This window comes from Sphaerodactylus townsendi, unplaced genomic scaffold (assembly GCF_021028975.2).
Source record: "Sphaerodactylus townsendi isolate TG3544 unplaced genomic scaffold, MPM_Stown_v2.3 scaffold_28, whole genome shotgun sequence".
In the NCBI taxonomy this organism is placed as follows: Eukaryota; Metazoa; Chordata; class Lepidosauria; order Squamata; family Sphaerodactylidae; genus Sphaerodactylus; species Sphaerodactylus townsendi.
Genome location: NW_025950451.1, coordinates 61222 through 76665, shown reverse-complemented (window position 1 = coordinate 76665; position 15444 = coordinate 61222). Strand labels below are relative to the sequence as shown.

General features: G+C 46.3%; 1 protein-coding gene across 1 annotated transcript in view; it reads right to left on the bottom strand.

The window, feature by feature from the left end:
* Nucleotides 1–458: 458 nt before the first annotated feature.
* The window catches only part of LOC125425322 (heat shock factor protein 3-like), a 38317-nt gene continuing 23331 nt past the window's right edge, over nt 459–15444 (bottom strand). Inside the window, exons 6-13 of the mRNA XM_048482930.1 lie at nt 13833–13894; nt 12422–12503; nt 12001–12119; nt 11206–11457; nt 9105–9210; nt 6533–6598; nt 3892–3958; nt 459–1213 (exon numbers count right to left, since the gene is read on the bottom strand). Coding sequence (XP_048338887.1) covers nt 849–1213; nt 3892–3958; nt 6533–6598; nt 9105–9210; nt 11206–11457; nt 12001–12119; nt 12422–12503; nt 13833–13894 — 1119 coding nt within the window. The 3' untranslated portion in view covers nt 459–848. The remainder of the gene's footprint in view (nt 1214–3891; nt 3959–6532; nt 6599–9104; nt 9211–11205; nt 11458–12000; nt 12120–12421; nt 12504–13832; nt 13895–15444) is intronic.

The window sequence follows — 15444 nt, the reverse complement described above, 5'->3', positions numbered from 1 at the left end:
GCAAAAGGTGGGGTACAAATTCAAACTCCTCTTCTTCTGCAGGTATGAATACGAGGCAGGTCTGCCCCTGCCCAGCTGTGTCTCCCACCCCCACTGGACTTGCCTGCTTGGTGCCTGGAAACACAACGTGGTGAGCCTCTGAGAAACCCTATTTGGGGATGTGCACCTTGTGGTTCTGCTAAAAGAAACTTTGGGAACAAGGAGGGAAGATACTTTGCGCCTCTCCCCCCAGAAACAGAAGAGCGGTGAGCAGGCAGAGCGGGGGGAAAGCAGCTGAAAAGGCTGGAACCGCATTAAAAATTGAGGTTTTAGCCCCAATTGCATGTGTGGGAGAAACAATATTCCCAGGTACTGAGTGAAAATATGTAGCACAGATATTTTTTCTGCATTTCTCCCCCTCTTATTGTGTTCCCACACCAAGAATAGTTTTTAAAGCATGCAATATGAATGCAAAACCCCACTGTCTGCATAACTTTATGGATCAGAATTTAAAAATACATTGTTTTCCATAGGAAACAGAACCTCCTTACGCAATACTGAGAGTCATATCTAGGAGTGCATAATATACGATATAGTCCAATACGAAATTGTTGCTAATAGCAAGAAAAGAAAGTTTTGCAGTAATAATAATAATAATAAAAACCCCTAACCTAACAAAGCTGCACGAACACAAACTGGTTGCCCTGCCAAAACAAGATACATATATACAAGTATAAAAATGAGCTGGAAGTCGCTTACTATTTGCTCTTCTCTAAAAAATGCACTGCAACAATAGTGTGAAACTCTTTTGGTAAAACAACAGCTGCAGAGAGAGAATCTGGTCCCTCTCACAATATATTCTGTACATTCTACAGCAGGGAAGCAGATTCCGGAAGATCTTTGTCTGGTTCAAGCGGTTTGATTTCAGATGCTTCGTCTATGAAGTTTGCGACTGGGCTGAGAAGCAGGAGTGGGAAAAGCTTATATTCCCCATTCAGGTCCTCAGGGAGAAGGGGCGGGTCTTGGGGCTCCTGGCCAGGGCCTTCAGCAGCTGGATCTGGAAACTGCTGAGCTGTGGCCTCGCCCCCCGAAGAAAGAGGCGGGGCAGGTCTGCCCTCCAGTGAAGCCAGTAGGACGTCACTGGCATTCTCCACTTCGCACGCAACCTCTCTAGAAGGAGCATCTTCCAGTAATGAAAGCAAGGGGTTCCCTCTGTACTGGATCAGCTGCATATCTGTGGAGAAGAAAAATCTCTCCATGAGAAAGGCAAAATGCTAACATGCAATCTAATACACAACTCTCACCTGCTTATCTGAAAGAGCTACACATCTATACTCTATTCTACAGAGGTTGTATCTTCCTCTGCCACAGACCTTCTTTGTCATACAATGCTCCGACCTAGACCTGCTCTCCCCATCTCCCCAGTCATTCAATAAACTACAAATGCTCTTGAATCAAAGAACCATGTTTAGTAATGCACAAAATAATGGTTTTGACAAACAGCGCACGTAAAAAAGAATGACAATTTTCTTATGAGAGCCAGTATGGCATAGTGGTTAAGAGTGGGTAGACTCTAATCTGGAGAACTGGGTTTGATTCCCCATTCCTCCACATGAGCGATGGACTCTTATCGGATGAACCAGATTTGTTTCCGCATTACTACATTCCTGCTGGGTGACCTTGGGCCACTCACAGTTCTCTCAGAACTCTCTCAGCCCCACACACCTCACAAATGTTTGTTGTGGGGAGAAGAAGGGAAAGGAGTTTGTAAGCCCCTTTGAGTCTCCATAAAGGAGAGAAAAGTGGGTAAAAATCCAAACGCCTCTTCTTTATTCGTTCGGGTCTATATTTTAATGAGGAAGAATACAAATTTCTCGATCGCTGCACCTCAACTGACCATACTATCATCTTTCTGTAGAACAAAATATAGCACTGGATACAGAACCTTCCCATCAGTTCATACATTCTGATTTTTGCTATTTAATAAAATTTTCATTTCAGTACAAAAACAGACATACACAAAACATATATTTAATATTCTTACTGTTTCTATGGAACTTACTACCTAAATTAAAAAATACATATGTGTTACTGTCTTTTCAATATATCTTCACATTTAATAATATATTTATTATAAAACATATATTTGCCTAAATTCTTCTTCTTCTATTTTGGATTAACCTTATTCAATTTTATTTTTACTTTTCAGCTATATAATCAAAATAAGTCTCCCATTTTTCAAGAAATTATGCTTTTGAACTATTATGTATGAAGGATGTTAATTTTGCCAATATGTTTATTCAGTTAATTTACTCATCCATTCACCCATCTGGATATTTATCTGCCTTCGGTTTCGATGCCGCTTCCTTGTTGCCATCACCATGTACTTAAATAATCTGACGTATTCTTTTGGAATATTACTTGGTATAATATTTAATAACACATTTTTGATTCATTTCAAATTTGAGCTTCAAAATCTTTCAAAAAACCTTTTACATTATCTTGCATTGAAGATATTTCCTGGCTTTCTTACGTACATTTACCAGTCCACAGAAACCAAGGGGTGTGCAGCTACAGACAAGTATTCCAGGGGTCCTCAACATGGCACCCAGGAGCCCCATGGCCACTAAGGACCCCTCTTCTGAAGCATGCCAAGTGGGGCCACACAGGGCCTCTGCCCAGCAGATCTTTAGAATGCTGTTTTGGCAGCAGATGCCACCACAGCACAAGGAGCTCCCCTGTGCGCCTGAAGGTAAACTGTTGCAGCCATGTTGTGTCAGAATTCCAAAGGAACCCACAGGCTGGGGACGGCTGATGTCAGAGCTGAGCCCTAGAGCAGGAGGGAGGGCTCGAGAGCTGCTTCCTGGAGCCTGGCAGTCCAAGTGAAGACAGATGCACACCTCGTGGCATGCCACCAGCCCAAGCCTCACTGCAGGGTGAGGGGCCCTGACCTGGGTGGCCCCCAGCTAGCCTCAGCCTGTCAGATATCAGAACCTGAGCAGAGTCGGCCTTGGTGAGTATTTGGATGGGCAGCAATTCACGATAGAGAGGCAGGCAGTGCCGAGCCACCTCTGAACGCCTCTTGCCTTGAAAACCCTGCAGGGTCACCATATGTCAGCAGTGGCTGGATGGCACAAAAGGGTGCGGGGGAGGGAGAGAGGGAGGGAGGGAGGGAGCTTCCCCCTGGCCTTTCCTCCCCAGGCCGGTTCCCTCTGCTTTTGAACTTCACTTTCTTGCCCTTGATGCTGACCACTTAGCAGGACTATTGTAGCCGTGCTAGAGAGGGAGGGAGAAAACGCTGCAAGCCCAAGGGGGTTTCGCAGCAGGAGCATCCAAGGCGCACAAAGGAAGCCAGTTTTCAAAGCCGCTCGCCTAATCCCAGAGGAAAAGGCATCAAGAAGCTGTTGCTGAATTTCAGAAGAAAACAGGGACACTATTTCAGACTAGCAAATTCGAGTCCAGCTGGAGCCTTGGAGACCAACAGGATTTCAGGGGTAGAAACTTTTACGAGTCAGCGCTCATCAGATCTGATGAAGGGAACTTTTGACTCCTGGAAGCTCATACTCCTCCCCAAGACCCTGCTGGTCTCAAAGTGCTACTGGACTGTAATCTACCTGCAGACCAACAGCCTGAAACTATTTTGTCAGTGAAGAGGCAGCAAGTTTCTCTAGTAAGTTCAGCCTTACAGTCAAGATCAAGTTGCAGCACTTGAAGGATGTTCTTCTCTTTTAATGGTCAGCCCAACCAGCCATAGCGTTGCTCGTGCAACACTCATCTGTAGTCTTGACACCTCCTCCCGAACAGCTCCCTGGCTTTTGGAACCCACCTCCATGCTCCCCTTTCCCACTCAATTCCAGCAGCTACCTCGGAATCAGGCGGTCTAAGCCATTCCCAGTTTCCCCAACAACTCACCGTTCTTCTCTGATGTTTGGTGCTTATTCGGCTCAATAGCATCTATATTTTCTGGCAAATAATCCAACTAGAGTCAAGTGAAGAAACCAGTTTAGTGGGCATTTAAGGATTTCTTGGAATGAAGCACTGCTAAAAAGCTTATTCCAGCCATTACTAGGGGCTTTTGAGTCCCTAAGACGTGAGAACATGCTTATGTCTCTGCCTCTGAAATCAATGGGATAGAATAGTGTAGAGGTCAAAGTATCAGGCTATGATCTAGAAAACCCAGGCTCAAGTCCCCACTCTGCCATAGAAGCTTTCTGGGTGACCATGAGTCGGTCACACTCTCAGCCTAACCCACCTCAAAGGATTGTTCTGAGGATAAAATAGAAGAATAATGGAAGCCACTGCGGGGAAGTGGGAAAGTGCCCACTAAATACACAAGAAATCGCACAATACAAATGAAGAGCCTTTAGCGCTAATTCTTGGGATTATTTTTCTGCCTCTGAGACTCCCACTCTTTGTTTCCCCAATAAAAAGGTTTACAAAATTCAAATTATCCAGTTGGCCTCGAAACAAATATGCTTTTATGCCTGAAAACTGCCACATTAATCCATTTCACCAGACCCTTTTATCCAGGCAGCATGAAATGTCCTTCCGTTTAGCTTCATAACAACCCTATGAGGTAGGTTAGTCCTTCAGATGGTAACTTGCCAATGCCTCCCAAATGAGCTTCATGGTTGAGAAGATCTGCACTCAGCTCTCCCTGGCTCAATGCTCAGTCCACTCATCCACTGCAGGTGACAGAACTGTCCTTAAATTCAACAAGAGCACTGAGTTCCACCCATGGGACTTAACCCCACCTCAGAGCAGAGATCCAACGACTGGTGCATTTCCACGGTTTGGACTCAGAGTTGAGGCCTCTGCAAAGAGTGAGGACAAGAGAGACAACTTCCCCAAGCCCATCTCATGGTCTATGCACCCCCCGCCCCCTCCCAGCACCCAGCCAATGACTTCTCCAGAGAGCCAGAACTATCAGCATACACAGCAAAACTAACTGTGAAAGGCTCTCTGTAATGTCTGGGCCTTCCACTTGGAAGAAAAGCCATCCTGGAATCACTTTGAGAGGAGAGAATAAGACCACTGCCCAAACAAATAAGGGTCGATACAAATAGATTTTGAGTTTTCTACCAGCATGGAAGGAAAAAAACATTTTCTACCTTCTCAAAGACGCAGGAGAGGCTCTTGGGAAAACCCCAGTGGAGCCAGGTTGACACGAGTACCAAATTTTCAGTGTTTCTTTGACCAAATCTTAGAAGACCACTTTAAATGAGCTTTTCCATGATGGGTTTGATTTTGCTACCTGAAGTAAAAGTCTGGCTTGGAGAAGCCCCTTTTGATCTGATCTTGTGGGAGGGCTTCTCTTGACTTCCTAAAGGCTGGGTTGGTCTCTTAGGGAGTGGGAGGAGCAGATTTCTCCCAGCATGCAGCGCAGCTGATTGGTCAAGAAGCCGCACTTCTACAAGTGAAACTTTCCCTGCTGTTTCCAAGCAGCAAAGAGAAGCTCTATCTCCTCAAGACGGGGTCCCCAGCTTTTAAAATGTTGCTTTGGCAGCAGCAGAACAAGGATCTTCACAGCGTGACAGAAAGAAAGATGCAGCAACAACCCCACCGCCCTGCATCACAGTTTGAGAGGTGGCCTCAGGCTCAAAAGGTTTGGGGACCCCTGCACTAGAACACTATCAAGAAAAGGGGGTTTTATAAAAAGGGACCTCCTTACAAATTGAAGGCAGCTGTGTATAAAAGTGGAAAACACAAAAGGGTTTTACAAATTGGGCCTTGGGTGGGGGGTGAGAAGAGAGCCTTTCTCCCTCTGAACCAAGCAAAGACACCATCTGTCATGATTTATGGTCATCAAAGGAGTTAACAATATCAAAAGCAGAAGACTGTCATATAAGCATTTGCACAGCTATGGAGAAGGGCAGGTTTCCTGCCTGCGACAGAATTACTCCTCAGTGACAACAGCACAGGGAGACACAGGGCAGTGGAACACCCCATCCCCAAGCTGGGCTTCATGGTCCTCAGAACAGACACACTGGAGCTGCACCCAATGAAGCATGCAGCAGGCCTACCGGACTTGGCAGGGGAAGCCCCGCGTCAAAGGTCTGCTTAGTCACAAGGCCCAGCTTTGTGGGCAGCTTAATTTATCTCATCACGAGATTGTGACAGGAGCATGGCGTCCCTCCTGAAACACGACTGTGAACATTAATGAGGACAGAAAGATACACAAATCCAGCTCAACCAGTGGCCAGGGCTCATGCTGGTGGGGCAGAGACCAAGAGGTTGGAGCCTGTCTTGCCAATAATCTCTCTAGCCGGCACTATAGCCTCAAGTCACCAAAATGTACAGAAAGCCATTCAGAGTGTCCAGGGAAAGGAAGCTACCCTGGAAAGTCAGGCATCGCCCTCTGCAGCAGAAAAGGAGGGAAGGAAGAGGCAGGGCACCATCGCCCAGCGCCCAGCGGCCACCCTTTATGCTATGCCCCCTCCCCCTGCCAGCCTGAGAAGCAAGAGGATCCAGCAGCCCTGCCCAACTTGCCCCGGTCCTCACTGCTGTCCCCCCCAAACCCCCCCCACACACTTAAGAGGGCAGAATTACTTACGTTGTCCAAACTGGGAGAATCTTCTATCAAGTTGCCATCCAACACAGGAAGTTCAGGACTGAAGGACTGCAGCAGAAGAAGAAGAATTGGATTTATATCCCCCCTTTCTCTCCTGTAAGGAGATTCAAAGGGGCTTACAAACTCCTTTCCCTTCCCCCCTCACAACAAACACCCTGTGAGGTAGGTGGGGCTGAGAGAGCTCCGAAGAACTGTGACTCGCCCAAGGTCACCCAGCTGGCGTATGTGGGAGTGCACAGGCTAATCTGAATCCCCCAGATAAGCCTCCACAGCTCAAGCGGCAGAGCGGGGAATCAAACCTGGTTCCTCCAGATTAGAATGCACCTGCTCTTAACCGGTACGTCAAGAAGACAAGTCAGCTATAGAAACACACAAGCAGAACATATTAGACAGGCCTGGTACAAGAACATGGCTACCCAGGATGGATGCAGAAGCTCTGACCTGTGGACTGTCCAGATCTTCTGAACCAGCACAAGTTGAAGAGCAGGGAACACCCTTTAGCTAGCTTTGTGTTAAGAGATCATTTTGGTTTCTTTACAGTACTGGGATTGCCTTCCAGGTTTCCTTCCTCCAACTTCTGACTCTCTGAGCTTTGCCTGAATTTCCTGAAGCAATCCTTTCTCTTCCTTGTTTTTCCACATAAAGCTCTTCCCTTTTCTTTGGAACGAGGGCCTGTTTGCTCAGCATGTTCACACAATTTCATACACCACCATCTATACAAGGATTCTGAGATGAAGAACAGGTTGGAAGAGGCTCTTTTCTTTACAAAGCCTTAGCTCTATATTATTAAAAATATATTAAACCGTCTTTCACAAGGGAACAAATTAAGAACATAAGAACATAAGGAACAAGCCAGCTGGATCAGACCAGAGTCCATCTAGTCCAGCTCTCTGCTACTCTCAGTGGCCCACCAGGTGCCTTTGGAAGCTCACCTGCAGGAGGTGAACGCAATGGCCTTCTGCTGCTGCTGCTCCTGAGCACCTGGTCTGCTTAGGCATTTGCAATCTCAGATCAAGGAGGATCAAGATTGGGAGCCATACATCGACTTCTCCTCCATAAATCTGTCCAAGCCCCTTTTAAAGCTATCCAGGTGAGTGGCCATCACCACCTCCTGTGGCAGCATATTCCAAACACCAATCACACGTTGCGTGAAGAAGTGTTTCCTTTTATTAGTCCTAATTCTTCCCCCCAGCATTTCCAATGGATGCCCCCTGGTTCTAGTATTGTGAGAAAGAGAGAAAAATGTCTCTCTGTCAACATTTTCTACCCCATGCATAATTTTGTAAACTTCCATCCTATCCCCCCTCAGCCACCTCCTCTCCAAACTAAAGAGTCCCAAACGCTGCAGCCTCTCCTCATAGGGAGCATCCCAGCAAGCCACCGGGTTGCTCGCTGAATTTTGTAAGCAGAGATAACAAACAGGATTTACCAGTCCCATTGTAAAATGCAAAATCACTAACAGAATGTGGGGAAAGAACATCTTTGACTTAAAAAGCCAGCATATCAAGGACGTGCGTTTCCCCCTTTTTCCCCTCAAAGGACCCTTTTCCTGGGGCAATAAAGACAGCTCCCTTTGAAACCCAAGTGATTGTATCTGAGAACCAGCTTTTGTTATATCCTTACATATCATCTGTTGGTAAAATACAAATCCCAGGGATGTGTTTATGCTATAAAGACATCCGCGAAACCATGTACTAGAAATGCTGTTTTTTAGCAAAGAAATATGATTATTCCTAAATGAATATTGCCCAGTATAATTTTGATCTGGTTAGGTAGGTATTGTGTTAAATAGTAGAGAATAGGAAAATATATCTGTCCAGCAACCTTGTGACTGTACCATGTAAACTAACCTCTTGTGATCTATTATTTTGAATTCCTGGTTTATTGTGTACTTCTGAAGAACACAGGTGTATTTTACAACAAGATGACCCCCTTTTGATGTATTGTTTCCCACAAAATTTCCCATAAAAACTGAACGTGTACACCCTCAGTCTTAGAGCTTCACTCAGGAGAAGACAAAAGAGGAGGAAACACAGCCGCCCTCCAATTAAAACTTACTTCTTTTGACTTCTTGCCTCTCTGCTCCCATTATTGGCCTGGAACACTGAGATGCAGAACTGATACACAACCGGGGATGCGGCAGTATATCAAAACCAACCAACCAGCCAGCCAGCCAGCCAACAAATATCAGGCTGAGTCTTACTCTGGAAGGCAACGAAGGGCCCGAGGCCGGCTTCTCAGCACTCTTGCCCCCTGCAAGCCCTCAGGCGAAGTGCTCTGCCAACAATGCCTGAATGTCTCACTCTGATCCGCTGGCCATTCTGTCTTGGACTGTGTAGCCGTGTAACACTGCATTGTTTAATATGCGACTGTCCACTTCAAATAAATACCGGTCTGTAGGCAGAGTGGGAGCACCTGGGTCTTCAAGTGGAGATCAACACATGGCTACTTGGCTCCCTAGCAAATGTGGCTTACAGGCTGAGTAATGTTAGTGGCTGCTGCTTGTGCAATAAGGCACATTCAGGGAAGCATGTGTGCACACAGAGATACTCACATCGGCAACTGCTTCTGAGCTGTAGCCCATCTTCTTTCCAGACAGCATTGCCTGAAGTTCCTCGAGGCTTGCATCAATACAGTTCAAGAAGTCTTGAATCTCCTCCCTAGGAAACCCACAAAGTCCAAGCTGACAACTGCCACTGCAGCCACAATTACCAAGCAGAACCATGGAAGGTATCCAGCAACAACTCTTTCAGAACAAAGTTCGAAGGCATCTTCAGAAGGACAATTTCCATTTATTTATTTATAACCTACTTTTGTCCCCAGCTGAGACTCAAAAGTGGCTTTTCAGAACATCAATCTTTCCTCCTCCTTTTTCTCACAACAGTCCTGTGAAGTAGGCCAGGCTGAGAGCTTGCAACAGGCCCAAGATCACTCAATGAGCTTTAATGGTAGGATTCAAACCCCAGTAAGCCCAGCATCCTAGTCCACCATTCCATCCGCTACACTGTCTCTCTGAGAAAGACAAACCCTCCTGGAACACTTAACTTCTGTTGGCTGGTCACAATAAAGCACTGGGTGGCAACTGAGACTTTAAGTGTCTTCCTGACCTACAACGCTCTCTCTCTGGGCAGACCTGTCCATCAAGCCAACTACACTCCTCTCGCGCACATAAATCCTCCCAAATCCTTTCATAATCATCAACTCACATCGCAGGAAGCTTGGCTCATAAGTCCCTGCTCCCTTCTAAAGGAAAGGGGACAATACACTTGGAATGCTTGGGAGGAGTTGGGGCAAAGATTATGGGAAGAGCCCCCAGCAGTGATCGCCAGTTCTTCCTCTCTGGCCAGAAACAAGGGGCTATCCTTGGCACCATTGAAGTCCGGACTGCACCTCAGAGGTCCTGCCAAGTAGGACAGGCTCCACTTTCGGATCACATTTTCAAAGAAACGAAAACTGGCGTGGAGCAAGAATGTGGCGCACCTCACTGACAGCTCCTCGGTCAAAGATTCCAATCCAGCTGGATTCCGCATGAGGGCTTTAGGCGCCCCTGTTCATTAGTGCAGTAAGACTTTCAAGAGCAAAAGGCCCGGGGCCCAACTCACTCCCCATCCCCACCCCCCGATGTTTGAAGGACCGGGGGAAACGCCTGCAGAAGAACCTGACGGGATTCTCACAAGGACTGCTGGACGAAGTAAACCGTGGCCCAGCAAAGACACTTTTTGTGTTCATCAACCATGTGCAGACTCATATCACTCAAGCCTTAAGTGCAAAGAGACCCTGAGGAGGGGAGCTGCTTTGAGTCCCCAGCTGGGGAGGAAGGTGGGTTATAAATAAATGAAATAAATAAGTAAACAAAAAAGGACATCCCTTTACAAATTCTACAAGAATGCTACTTAAAAAAACCCTGGATGACATAAATTCAGGTCTGCTGGCAGCTACAGAATCTCTGGCAAATGATGCAAAAGAATCTGTCCCACTAATCTGTCCCACAGACAGAATATTTTTTTCCATACAAAGTATAATTAACTTGTGGAAGTCACTGCCACAGGATGTAGTAATTACTAATCCTTAAAAGAGGAATTCATCAAACCTATGGCAATTCCCATGGACAGCTAGAGTCACCAACAAAGCTGTCCTGGAGCGTATTAACCCAGAGATGTCCCTGGAGGGCAAGATCACGAGACAGAAGCTGACCTACTTCGGACATGTGAGGAGGGCAAATTCACTGGAAAAAGAGATGCTACTTGGAATGATCAGTGGTAAACGGAAACGGGGTAGGGCAGGCCAATGACTTGTTGGTTGGAAACCATTAAGAGGGACATGGGCATGAACATCAACCCATTGATAGAAGTTGTGGCAAACAGGGAAGTAACGAGGGGGCTGGTTTACAGAGCATCCAAGCTTCGAACACGACTAAACAGATAAAGAAGATGGAGATGTCCATCCATATAAGACACAAGGACTAAATGGGAGGCAGAGTAAGCCCAGGGGTGGTTCTTTTGGACCAGAGACTGCAAGGAAGTAGGAGCTTTTAGCCAGTTGCCAACGACTGGTTTTCTCCCTGGAATCCTAGCCTAGGAATGCCTCTCTTCCGGCATGCGTATTCTCCAGTCCTGGTCTGACTGTGGCTCAATCTTCTGGAAAAGCAGCTGTACCTCTCCAGCACAGGACCGCTCTGCACCACCGCCTGGTTCTCATCCAAGATGGACGCTATCACTGCAGCAGGGTCTTCAGTTGCACCGGGCTGTGCAGAATGCAGCTCCACAGCATTGCTCTCTTCCACACTAACCCCCACAGGGTTGTCTCCAAGCTCAACTGGACAGCCACCTTCTGGTAGTTCCAGCCCCAAGTTCTGTGGTGCTTCACATGGAGGGGGGATGCCTTCTCTTGTGGGAAGCTGGCCACCCCTGAGAATACACAACACAAACCAAGGGGGCTGGGCTGAGCATCTGTGCTCTAGAAGAGGCTGACTCTTTCTGGAGCTGTTAAGATACTCTTTCCTAGAAAACCCCCACAACTAAGGCACAAGATCAGAAACCGTTTGTGAGAAGGGACAGCCCCCCCCCATTCAACATCACACTTCCTGGAGATGGCCCTGCGATGTTCCCAGGCATGCCCTCCAACTTCCCTTGGTCCACAGCATGTGGCCAAAATGGGCCCAGAAAAGGCCCTAACAGCGGGGGAGGGAAGGAGAAGACCCCCTCCCACCTGCAATACACCAGGAGGGAGAGAAGGAAGAGGCTTGCTGCACCTCCCAGCTGTCCACCCTGTGCAGGGCCCTAGCCTGTGGAGGTGGAAGGTCTCACCAGCCTCTCTTGTGCCAGCAGTGATTATTTCTCCCTCGCCCCAGCAAAACACGACAATGCCACTTCCACCTTCTGGCCTCTTAGGATGGACAGCTGAGCACAACACAGGACCAGATGGAAATATGTTCACTTGCACATCCTCACCAGCTCCCGTCGATCGTGTGCGCCAGAGCAAGCGACCCCTCCGGGCAACCCCCATGGTCCCCCTCCTCCTCCTGGACATTGGTGATCTCACGAATTATGAGCGCGTCTTCGCAGCCGGCCTACAGGAAAGATGCAACCACAGCAGATAAAAGACAGATAAAAACCAGATAAAAGACAGATAAAAACCACAGCAGATAAAAGGTGCCATTCTTACGACAATTATTGTTCTCACCATTGATTTATATTACTGAAACAGGAAAGGAATAGAAGTGTCTATTCAGTGGACATATTTCTATTCTGTTTATTTTATTTTCTATTTAGTGGACCGTAAGACGTATCAACAAAAACTGTTTAACCTCAAAGAAATCAATGAACCAAGCAAACAAATAAACAAAACCACTCCAGGAATAAAAGGACATACTGTTTCACGATCTTCGACAGGGATGCGAATATACTGACGGCCGTATTTTGAAGGTGGGGTGCCTGAACCATCAGACAGAGATCTAGTGGGAGATAAATGCAGATTCACATAGCATGCTTAATTAATTCAAACAGATGGTTGTACAGAATGATGTTCTACAGATATTCTTTAAATAAAAGTCCACTCTTAAGCAGATCTACTTGAAATCCTACTCAGGTTTATTCAATGGGGCACGATCTCAGGAAGATGGTCAGTACTGCTCTGGTAAATATTGCTGCTTATTTCTTCCTGAAAAAAACTCTTTCTTACTTCTGCTTGCAGCAGTAGAACATTATGCATAAGACAGGGATTCCCCACTTCATTTTTGTTTGGCTTTTTTACAGTGGCCATACAAATGGCTCATTGAACAGTGATGACCAACCACGCACATTCATGAATATCCTAACTGGAACCTATTAAGTGCCAATATGAAGAGTTACCTTTTTCTGAAATGGGAAGGAAATGATGTCTAACTGTGTGTGATTGTGATGCTGACCTGGTCAGCTAGAGACCATTTTCCTGGCTGCCAGCAACAGTAATCGCAGCAGAAGGGGACTGATTTTAACAACTGTTATGGTTTTGGAATCATCCAAACCAGACCTTTAGATTACCAGTGAGCATATAAAAGGTATTCCTTTTGACTTTCAATTTGTATAGCTGTTGGAACAGAGAACCCCTAGAACACAATGCCAGAGAAACTTTCAGAATAGTCTTGACATGGGGTGGGAGAGACCACAGACCACAATGAATGCAGGGAATGCAGACTGCCCTTTCAGACATGAAAATTAAGAACTTTAAGGGGTCTCCCCCAACTCACAGGGATGTTGAGAAAATAAAATTGAGAAGAACCCTGAGCGCCCTGGAAGGGGGGGTGGGGGATGAAAATTCAGCAGATAAATAAAACCAATTTGGCTGTTGTGTATTTTCAGGCTACGGTGCCACGGTCTGCTGTAGTTTTTGCTCCTAACATTTTGTTCACATCTATGGTTGGCATCTTCAGAGATAAGTCAGGGGGAGACCCTTTGCCGTGACACACTTCTGAAGATGCCAACCACAACTTCTGAAGATGCCAACCACAACTTCTGAAGATGCAGGTGAAACATTAGCAGCAAAAAATACCAGACCACAGCAACTCAGCCTGGAAAACCCACAGCAGCTAGTTGATTCTGGCCATGAAAATATTTGGCAGTACATAAAACAAAAATTACACAATAAATGGGAAGTTTTATTCTTACACAAAATTCTTACACAAACTGCTGCAGAAAATGTGTAAAAGCCACACAGAGATCGTCTTGTGCAATGTGTGTCCACTGTGCCCTCTAGCAAGGCACAAGTGGCAACAGAGTCAAGCTGCAGAACAGGGAACAGTTACCGTTTCCGTTTGAGCCCCACAATGCAGTTTTGCCTCATCAAATTGAGTATGAACTCAAGGATCTGAACAGAAAGGAGAGAAGAAGACGTTAGGCGCACTTCAGCACGAGCAGCAGCATCACACGCGTGCAAGGTCAAGACATGACCCGCTAACATCCTATCTTGCACGCTAGCAAACCCTTTTACTATGAAATGTCCCTCAGGACTGTCTCTGGAAGCTCGAGTGGTGTGCTGGCACTCTGGGATAAGACACCGAAGGGGCAGCACCTACTCTTTCCAGAACCTTTTAGAGAGCTGCAGGATGGGATCCTCCCACGAGTCAGCACATGCACTGGAGCAGCTGAGCCCGAGCACCAAGCAGTGTTATGCTACAGCATGTGGAAAGCAGAGTGTTCCATTGCTAAAACTCAGTCTACAGCATTCAAAGAACTGTACTCAGCAAATACTGGGGCACAGCAGGAACAGGTTGCTGAGAAGAGAACTCTGGTCTGTAAGAAGCCATCACTGACCTTCGTTCAACAATCCCACTGAGGAAGCTTTGTGATTCAGCAAAACAATTTACCTGGCTAGCTTTTCTGTTTGGTGTTGTGCTTTGTAGTTAAGTGTTATTGTTATTCAGGTTTGCCATATGAAAGTGAACTGGTCACTTTGCTTTGGTTTACGGCAGGACTTCTGTTCGTGTTTACTTGGCAAGCATTAAGTGTCCAAGTGCACATTCTGTGTAACATATATTGTTTCACAACCAGGATGGTTACATTTTAAATTTCATTAAGAAGTCTTCATTTATTATTTAGGACAGATTATTTTGTGTAGCCTTGTCATGGCTTAATTGCATGGTTTTACTTGGCTTTTCCAGCCATGAAGCTTGATTGTTTTTTGTCTTGGTAATTGAGATCTGGGAAGTTAAGCCAAGTCTACTTGGTTAGTGCTTAGATGAGATACCACCAAGGAAGCCCAGGTTGGCTTCACAGATGCAGACAAAAGCAACCCAACCTCTATACCCAGATGGCTCTGGCTAGCCTGCCACATCAGATCTCAGAACCTAAGCAGAGAATCATAGAGTTGGAAGAGACCAGAATGACTATCAAGTCCAACCTCCTGCCATGCAGGAACAGACAATCAAAGCACTCCTGACAGATGGCCATCCAGCCTCTATTTAAAAACCTCTAAAAAAGAAGACTTCGCTACACTCCAAGGAAGTGTATTCCACTGTCAAACAGTCCTTACTGTCAGGAAGTTCTTTCTAATGTTTTAGATGGGATCTCTTTTCCTGCACCTTGAACCCATGACTCCTTGTCCTAGTCTCTGGAGCAGCAGAAAACAAGCTTGCTCCCTCTTCAACATGGCATCCCTTCAAATATTTAAACAGGGCTACCATGTTACCCCTTAACCTTCTCTTCTCCAGACTGAACATACCCAGCTCCCTAAGTTTCTCCTCACAGTGCATGGATTCCAGACCTTTGACCATTTTGGTTGCCCTCCTCTGGACCCGCTCCAGCTTGTCAATATCCTTCTTGAATTGTGGTGCCCAGAACTGGATACAGTATTCCAGGTGAGGTCTGACCAATGCAGAATACAGAGGTAAAATGACATCCCTCAATACTCCCATTGAT